The sequence below is a fragment of the Panulirus ornatus genome, chromosome 66 (assembly GCF_036320965.1).
Source record: "Panulirus ornatus isolate Po-2019 chromosome 66, ASM3632096v1, whole genome shotgun sequence".
Taxonomy (NCBI): Eukaryota; Metazoa; Arthropoda; class Malacostraca; order Decapoda; family Palinuridae; genus Panulirus; species Panulirus ornatus.
This window is the reverse complement of record NC_092289.1, coordinates 24,172,382-24,182,458: the sequence shown is the minus strand read 5'-3', so window position 1 is coordinate 24,182,458 and position 10,077 is coordinate 24,172,382. Positions and strand designations below refer to the sequence as shown.

Below are 10,077 nucleotides of genomic sequence, written 5' to 3'. Positions count from 1 at the left end.
CCCACGTTGGTAGCTGACAGGCCTAAACCCCAACCAACCAACCAAATTAATAACGCCATTGTGGAGAACAACGAGAGATTACCAGCAGTTCCCTCGTGAAGTCCTCCTAACACTTCACTGTCGTGATAGTATGAACCATCGTCTGGATGTCAGCTTTGCTGACATGCATCATGCACCGGTGTTCTGGTGACAACTTATACATCACAGTCCAGCAGCAGTGCTTACCGTCAGAAGGTACCATACTGGTATTCTTAAATATTCCAGTTTCTGTGTTAAGTGCACCGTTGGTATGGAATACAAGAAAGTTAAAAGTTGTCATGGAGCTTGACACACACAGTGTGTGTGTATGAATGTATACATACAGATAGTTGTACACCTGTGGGGCTAATCCCTCATACTCCCTCGTCTCTCATAATGTCAGTTCCATTCATCTGTTACTCTATCATCACAAACGTATTTACTCATATTTTTCTCTGACTTTTGATTAGTTTCCTGTTATGTTGATAGAAGTGTTTGTTACACCCAACGAGAAACATAGAAAGTAAAATCAAAATTCCTCTCACACTCTCTCTCAGTAAGCAAGTCCATCTCAGATCACCGTAGCTCAGATTCTTTACAATACTATGTCGTCGTCTGCATACTCTCCAGCAGATCAAACTGCCGTCATAACCAGTTGACCACAGTGGTGTCCTGTGATCCATATAAGAATGATCGTATGAGAGGTCAATATTCTCTTGGCCATGACCTTGGCCGTTCTGACTGAGTCGTTTCGTAGTTTACTTTCTTAACGGTTCTCTACATTGTGGTTTTCTTATCATCTTTCTTATCACAGCTATATAAAGTATGCAGACTTCATACCTTAATCACTGGAAAGTAGTTGAATCTAAAAATTTTACTAAGATTCATTCAGTTACTAAGTCATAGCAAGTAAATACGTCAGTCAAATGTCACCTCTCGGATCTGACTCAGTTTGAGTGCCAAGACTTACCGGCCACGTCAGATTCTCCCAAGGATCCGAAACTCTGTGTCTCAACACCCAACTCTGACGTGATCGTCAGACTACATACATAACTCCGGTAAATCTTGGGAGCCATCATGATACAGCCTCCGGCAATAAAGACCCCAGCTCGTCATCCCTGGGTGGGGACCAACCCTCCTAATTGATCAGGAGGGGCGGGCATGGTGCTGGGGCAGGAGGCCCGTAATCATCTCCAGGAACGGAGCACATCAGGTAGCCTACGCTATCTATAGTAGTAATCACTGCTTCCCCTTGTGTCCTTGAGACTCGCTATTCCGCACCCTCCTTAAACTTTAACACTTCCCCACCCCCGCCCACTGTCATCCCCGGTGCTTTACTCTAGTGCACCATCCATGGTCTCAGAACAAGGCCATTACGGGAATGCTGGGTGTGGTTGTTGACGCCAGTCACCAGAGGCAACCACCAGCAAGACGACCGTGCAACACTCGGCCGCCTGCAACATCCTTCGTCTGACTCACTCACTCTGGCCTCAGGCTCACAAGTTCATCTCTTCATTATATATTTCTAAGGGAATTTTTTTTCCAGTTCAGTAGTTTCCTTTGTCTTCTCATTTCAGTTTAAACTCGCACGCGGACGTGATTAATATCGTCTAGCACATTACAGCGGTGCCAGGGCCCGACACACTGGCAGAGATACAGACACACCAACACAGTAGGCCTCACCCTTGCCCCACTCCCAGTAAGGAGAAAGGCCCATCTTGCGATCCTGCACGGAGAGGCCAAGTGTTCGAGACTATTAATGGTCTTGCAGTTCTCAGTGACCTCGTATATAGTCATATATCATTTAATGCTCCATCTTCCATTATGTGTACACAGCAGTCATCAAGCTACCCATGATTAAAGCTAATCCATACTTTTCTTCTCTCTAGCCACTTCAGGTTAGAAGCTAACAAAATCATCACAGAAAATACAGGTAAAGATTATCCAAATCCTCACTTCGTATCTTGGCAAGTCTAAATCCTTCTCCCTCGGACTCTGCAGTGAGTGACACCTCATTAACAAGCGCCTCGGACCATCAAGTTTGGTAACATCGCCTCACCTTGCCACACTGGGAGGCGAGGTAATTTATCATTACGAGCCTCCTGCTCGCCCACACCTTACAACCTAACTTTGACCGCACCTTGCTGCTCGTGACATGAGAGCTGCCCTTATTGAGGATCCAGTACTTCTGAATCCTAGCAAACACAACCTAGCAACTCCTTGACTACGTTACTTTAAGCTCTACAAAGATGTTTCTACCCGAGTTGCTAAACGGTCCATAAGCGAAGTATTTTTGGCGGTAAAATGCAGTTTCTGAAGCATCTGCTGTACTACAGAAACTGGTGACGCTGTATCAAACATGGAAATCATTAGTTCCAACAATACTTGTGAGTAACTAGTATGACCCTTATATAATCTTCTTCACGTGACATGTGAGGCCTCCTGAACCAGACTACCTACACTTCTGTTGGGTAGTTCCGTATACAACCCCATGTGTATGTTCCTGTTGTGTGTAATGACTCATTAATGTATGTGCATGTCATTGTTTTCAAATGTTTACATGGATGTGTAAATGCACGTTTGCATGATATATATAAAGTGTAATTTCCTGATACACATGAAATTATATATAAAAGCAAAATGTACTTACAATTCAACTGCGCCAGAGTTTGCATAGCTTCAGTCATGTGGTCCGCACGTATGGCTCCTTCCCTGTAAAAGAATACAATTCACATGAAGACGTTCTATCAGAGAAGTGAATTCTATCATTAGTTGATGAAAGGAAACATGAGTTCCACGAAGGTTGAAAAAAGTGAAAAATGTCAGACTTCGGCAGACGATGGAGAGTGACAGGTCATGCAGGTAACTAGAGTCAGGCACAGGTCACATATACAGGTCTTAAACACATGAGCCAGCTTTAGATTAGATTTCACTGTGAGAAAACTGTTATATTAACGTGTAAGCCAGACGTCTAGATACAACAGCGAGACGTAACCTGGACCCTGAGCTATGGAGTAGGACTCCTGCCTCTCCCGTCCCAGTTCTTACCATCGTCACACCCTCCTACATCCCACCTTCATCACGACAACCACAGTTCCCGTCACGACAAACTGCCCACACATCCAGGAGTCGCTGCAGCTTGTCGTTACGGGAGTGTTGGGTGTGGCTGCTGTCAGTTACGTGCATCAGCCACAGGAACACCCACACCACCGTAATGCATCAACAGCAGCTCCTTCCTCCCGACCCACTCCCACACTAGATGGTCTCTCGTGTATCTGTGTCAAGATCTTCCACTTTTAACCGATGATTAAAATTCGTTTTACCGTTTTCTACCTACTAACACACATCACATTTGCATGCAAGAGATAGAGATGCGGTTCGTTAACCATCCAACGAGTCGTTTTATAATATCAGTCAACCTCCAGTGGTGGCGTCATGAGGTGCTGCCTCATCATGATGATCATGACAGTATCATACAATAATGTTCACACATGATGACGCGGAGGTTTGTTATCAGGTGTGTGAGTACTTCCCTCATCTTTGGTAACTTATCGAGACATCAGTTAGCTTCCTCGCGGATACCATTTCATCCAGCACGTTCCTTAATAACAACAAATACGTATGTAGTTAAGAACATTGGTCAACATATAACAGGTCAGAGAACAAGGTTTTCCTATGACTCTTTGTAAGTCAGCTTTATTCACATCTTAACCAGCTGCACAAATATTGAAATTTTCTGGATAATTCAGTTATCGGTACGTCACTAACATGTGCCTTGGACCCAGAAATTAGCTTAACAATTATTCACTTTGTATTACCAAGAACTGCCACCGTCCTGTAATATGCTCACTTAACCATCAGTTATAACACTACACTCAGCTCCCAGTGTGTGGCAAGAACTGGATTCAAAAAAGCCTGAAAGTAATTCTAGGTTCAGCTGACCGCGACCACAGCACCAGACCGTTTCCAGACCGTCCACAGTGCACGGCTCATGTATCTGGATAACACAGTACGGTGAGGCGGGCGCACCTTACCTACGGTGACTGGCAGTTGGTGCAGTAACAAGCTATCATACGTTCTTCGTCGTAACTGGAACATACCGCTATGGACGCGGCACTGGAACAGACTGCAGGTTTATCATTTCGAATATTCTTATACACCAGCCTTCCAACGGCGGAGGGAAAAAATATTCAAACAATGTAGAACCAAACAAGTACGATTTTCGTGTTTATGTCATCGTGTGTAGCAGGATCTGTGAACCTCATACAAATATCGGTGGAAACCCCTGGGTTACACTGCAGAACCTCCATCAAACCCCACAGTACGAAGTTCACAGCAACGGCCTAGCTACACCTGTCAATGCTGAACCAAAAATATCAGGTCTTCTCTGCCAAGTAGGTCCTAACCTCAGTTGCTAAGATATATCCATGAAAAGCTGTGTAGTACAGGTCACAACCTCAGTTTCTAAGCACGCAAGATCCAGTTCGTACCCACGTATCTCACGAGCAGCCAAACCTCATACCATTAAAACACTGCTGGTTATAAGAGCTGACCTAAAATTCCAAATTATAACCTACAGCGTCACTCCCAGGTCACTAGGTGCAGCCTCACCCTCCTCCAGGAACATATAAATCCCTCATGTCCCAGTCTACGTCCTCTGTGGCCCCGAGTTCCCCCAGCTCAGGCCTGCGAGTAGCCAGTGTCCCCTGGTTGACCCATAACCTCCATGTCCTGTGTTGCAGCTCCTCCTGGATCTCCTGGCCACTGGCGTTCCTCCTTCAGGGAGTTTTCGACGACCTAGTTGACGACCCTGCTCTCCCCGTCAGGTCAGTTTCTCGCTTTTTTGAGTTGGTCACCTAGTTTGACCTCAGCTTCCAGTGGATATCAGGAAGGTAAGTTACATTTGAGCGTATGAAACTCGTCATCCATGCTGGTGACGTCACGGAGTACGTGTGATGTCATCGTATTGGAGTGAGCATGAGCTGTGGTATCATGTGGAACATCAATCTTTACTCGGAAATCCCACACGATGACAAGCCTCAAGTGATTTCCAACTGGTTATCTTCCTTCAAGAAACACAATCTGGTAAGTTGTGAGTTTGTTTAATGGCTTTCGTTAACTGTCGCTATAAATTCCCTCAACACAAAACGCTCTATGTAATTCAATTTAGTGTACTCTTTTTGTCCATAATATTACTTTGAGGTAATTTTGTCTTTTACTGATATGTTAACTGCACGACTGCTCTGCCATCCATGTTTCCACGACCAAACCCACGTTGTAGAGACTAATATCAAGATCGGCTTGACCTTGGCCGCGTTGACACGGGCGACCGGAGTTTATAATGAAACTAAAGTCAAGCTTCCTCACGCCTACCACACTGCTGGCCTGACCCACAGCTGCTTTCTGCAGGCGACGTGTTTCCTCCCTCAGTAAATCTTTTTAATATTAGTTTACACTCACGCTCAACCTGCGCCTCGTTTCAACATAATTTCCTCTACAATCTCAGACTTGACCAGGATATCCTGATGTGGTAAACACAGCTTATCTAATCCTAATGCCTCCAAAACACAGCTTCTGCCTTACTCTATCTCAAATCTTTCATAACTTTCTAGTCTCTTTCGATGGATCTATAATTCCCCCACTTAATAATCAATACTTGGTATCTCTCTAACATCAAACCTATCTGGAAAATCTCACGTAACACAAATATCCAATAACCGGCATGTTAAAATGTCGTCAATTCTCTCTTCTGAACAGTTGTTCCATGTTATACAACAGATCGCTCCCATCTTGTACGAACTCCTGCTCTTACAACTCAACGTGACCCATTTGCCTTACTCCATCCCCACAATACTGGCTGTTTCCCGCCTTCTATAGAAAATACTTTGGCTTTTGCTCCAAAGATGTGGCTGGCTGCTTGTCTGCCCCAGCATTACCAGGACTACATAGACTGAAGAGATAAGTTTCCCTGAATCTCCCTTGATTCTTACATCCAGACTTTTGTATTCGTCGTAACTGATGAAATACTCGACCCATGTTAACTAACATACAAATAATCATACGGATACATACAGAAAAAATCTAAATATACACAAATGAATGACAAGATATATGTAAATATGCAAACGGGCACAACACACACACACACACACACACACACACACACACACACAAAACCAGGCAGCAGCTGCCCCTCACCGCACGAGTAACGTGGTCTTCTTAACCAGGTTCCGCAACTGGAACACGACGTTGCGACTGAAGGGAACATCTCCATCAAGGATCGCAGAGAAGATTGTGGAGCGTCGGTCCCCACAGCCGTCCCCCAGCACCTCCCCGCTGCCCCCAGAGACCCATCCTGGCCCATGCTGCTGCACCCACGCCGTCCCTCAGCGGTCCCCTCTCCGCCAGCAACGATGTCGGGGCCAGGTCACCACCCACTGCACCTGCTGCGACGCCTCCAACAAGGTGCCTTTGTCAGCGGAGGGCACCTCCTCGCCAAACATTAACGGCAAGATCTAAGTTTTGCTTTGTAATCCGGCGACTTGACCTGAAACGACCTTAACAACTAGCTTTAATGCCTTCCTGATTATGCCTCCGTGGTGGCGTGTCCAAGTCCTAGAGTGTGGCTACACCTCGAGGTCGACCTCCACTGTAGCTTCCAAACTTCGACTCATGATCCACAGAGGAATTCATTCAAATCTTTATTAATGTTTATTTTTGAATATTGTGATTGAAAATGTGCCAAATCTGTTACATATTCAATTATATATATATATATATATATATATATATATATATATATATATATATATATATATATATATATATATATATATATATATATATATAAAATATGATTAGATATTAGTTCTCAAAGAGCATAATTTATTTTCTTATTGAAGTATATATTAAAGTTATCAATATTACTGTAAAGATTTATGCAATGTACGATGTGCTTCCCAAGCCTTAGTGTAAACCACAACTGTTGTTAGACAGCTTGTTGACACGGTGGTGTTGGTTGACCATCAGTCCTCACCAGACTACACTGTAGCCCCCCCCCCCCCCACACACACACCAATTATATATATATATATATATATATATATATATATATATATATATATATATATATATATATATATATATATATATATATCAACGTCTCGCGATGACGAATGATTTCGTCAACACTGTGTATAACATTACACATAGACACTAAAATATCGTAATGAATCTCGATTTCATTGACTCAAACTTTTGCCTTAAATTCGTGCTATCTAAACATGATATCTTCTTCGTCAGTGTTCACTGTGCAGTGTTGAGGCTCCTTCACGAGACCGTGAGTATATTAAAGTACCCACAGCTGAGACTAGCACATGGGAATCAAGGACATTGTCCAGCGCAATTCTCTAAACGTTACACTTAAACCGATTGGTTATTCGTATGAACTTTGCCACAGTTCATACATGAAGGCGTAATAACATACATAACCGGTATTGCTGACGTATTAAGTAACCAGTGTCTTCGGTCGCGTCTTCCTTCCTGGAAGCCTGACATCGAGGCGACACTCGCCTTGATTACTCATCACAATTATCTCCCTAGCCACAATCATCATCATCAGCAGCTCCTTGTTCCCAACGAAGAAATTACTTGGAAGTATAATTATGTTAGTATATCTTCCGGGGATGTATCCTCAGCACATACAGTGTGAAGCACATGCTCACCGTGTTACTGCTCGTATCTAGTGATGCTTGCTGAGCCAACGTGAGGTGGAGGCATCTCTCTCCAACCATGTACCACAGACTAATTCACAGATGTACGAAAAAAAGGATTACTTATTTAGCCAGTAAGATCATTACTCTTCTCTATCTCACAGTTACCTTGAACAAAATCTTCATCAACATGAAGTAGAAATACTTATAGTTCACAGATTCAGTTATGTCCTCAGCTCACTTGACAATGTAAGGTTTAAGTCGAGCGATCCAATCATACAGCTTAATGCTTTTCTGATCGTCTCCTCTCATCAGAAAACTGCAGCATCACCGGAAATAATCTTGGAGACTTGATGATATTCAGACCAAACACCAAGCCTTAGTGTACCCCAGCATGCTGGGTCATGTATACTGCACCACTGTAAATACTGTTTTACATATATATATATATATATATATATATATATATATATATATATATATATATATATATATATATATATATATATATATATATAACTATCAAAGAGTTTGTCCTCTTCGGCTTCTTCTCGAGCTTCAAGGCCTGTGTTAGGTTAGGTTTGTCTGCAGATGTTATATTATGATTGTGCCAAAGTACTGGTGACGTATTACATCGTTGCCACATGCCGCCATAATCCTCATGTAAAATACGAAAAATAAAGCAGTGTTTGACATGGTTGTTTTACGACAGATGGTTATATCCTATTGTAGTTCTGCAAGAATCTTCAACTGGTGTGATCACTGCAGTGGTGGTCAAGTTCTTCCTCAGGGCTGTTGATGCAGGTCGGGTGGGTCAACCACAGGTCAGACCGTCGCAACCAGTCATGCAGTAAATCGTGGTCATGGCCCACATTTGATCAGCTCCTCTGACAACCATGAATTCAGTTAGTGTTTTGTCATTATACCATTAGGGTCATCTTACATGGAATCGGGGAGAAGGGACAAAGGTAAATAAACGGTGTCATAATATGAAGCAATTCTCGCCACCGTAGGACCTAAGACTGGGTACCCAACCCTTGCGGTGGGGGACGTGACTTGATGCTGACAAAAATGTTACAAATATGAAAGATGGAGACAAGTACCACACAGACCCGCCACCTGCCTGGCCTCTCAAGTCACTAGCTGCGTCCTCGAGCCTGGTGACCATGTGGCTCCAGCAAGGTAGATGGTAACAAGTGGCACAACGAGTTACTGAACATTTTTTATCTTAACACTAAACATTCCTCAAACGTTATCACACTTTCCATAACAACCAGTTACTTGAGTGTTCTTCTGGCCAGGAGGAGCCGAGGGTAGCGTGAGGTGGTAGAGTGCAACGTCAGCCTCCAGGGGAGGGTTTAACACGGAGTGTGGCCGTAGACTGGATAGCCCTCACCCCAAACACTCCTGCCATATGTGACAACAAACGTAATAGTGACACGACCCTCAGGAAGGACTCAGGGAATGTTACCCTTACATCAAACTGGACAGATAACCATACGAACTGGATCACACAGAAGGCTGGACATGGGAACACAGTGCAGCTTCACTTGAAGACAGGTGTACCAACCACACCCATGACATGCAGCACTACACAACCAGGGACGGCGGCATAACCGTGCAGTACGTCGTTGTTCCCCCGAGCCTTACGTCTGCCCAGCCGGTGAGGTACGTCAGCAAGGTGCTGGGAACATTCTACCTTAACCGCTCTGTCACACCCGGAGAAGCCTGGGAGCCCGGGATAGCCAACAGCTCCCTTACATGTGTGGAACCCCACGTGACTGGGAATCTGCAGCTGTACCTCCTGTTCAGATGAACATCGCCTCCCAGTTGCTGGTAAACACAGCATAATGTTAACGTCAGCGACAACATACAAGTTTTGTATACACACTCACAACAGTTGGCTTTCCATGTTATGAATTAAAAGATGCACTAAACACGGATGTAAGCATTACATTCCTACATACCTAAAACAAGAATGTTTGTATCGAACATTCATGAATAATGAAGATGAGCGACAGTTTCTTGAGACATTTTACCAGATGATGGAGAAACCTCGACGTCCCAGTAACAACGAGGACAAGCAGTTGACATCACGCTGAGAGCCGGAAGTAAGAGAGTGGGAAGCAACAACCACATTCGGCCAGCCAATTGGTCACAACCACTGGAGGAGTCATGACCGACCCTCCACCACGGGTGGATCCAGTCCCACGATAGTCAGTGGATCTAGGATCACTGCAGGAGCAAGAGGATCCACTGGTCCCCACCCCATCCCTGCTGGCCACAAGCACTGTGTGGATCCTGCAACACACTAGAGCCACTGAAACTAATCTGAACCATTGTGTGG

The 10,077-nt window shown here is 44.2% G+C and overlaps 1 protein-coding gene across 1 annotated transcript; it reads left to right on the top strand.

The window, feature by feature from the left end:
* The first annotated feature begins 4,223 nt into the window (after window positions 1-4,223).
* Window positions 4,224-6,756, top strand: LOC139746703 (uncharacterized). Its single transcript, XM_071658159.1, has 2 exons — window positions 4,224-4,844; window positions 6,246-6,756. Exons 1-2 carry the CDS (start codon window positions 4,657-4,659, stop codon window positions 6,535-6,537), a joined length of 480 nt encoding a protein of 159 aa, XP_071514260.1. The 5' UTR covers window positions 4,224-4,656; the 3' UTR covers window positions 6,538-6,756.
* The last annotated feature ends 3,321 nt before the right edge of the window (window positions 6,757-10,077 follow it).

What these genes read in the sequence shown, in the direction of transcription:
- LOC139746703 (XM_071658159.1), top strand. Translation starts at nt 4,657, where the DNA reads ATGTCCCAGTCTACGTCCTCTGTGGCCCCGAGTTCCCCCAGCTCAGGC. An exon ending in GACCCTGCTCTCCCCGTCAG is followed by an intron (nt 4,845 to 6,245) that starts GTCAGTTTCTCG and finishes CTTCTTAACCAG; the next exon opens with GTTCCGCAACTGGAACACGA.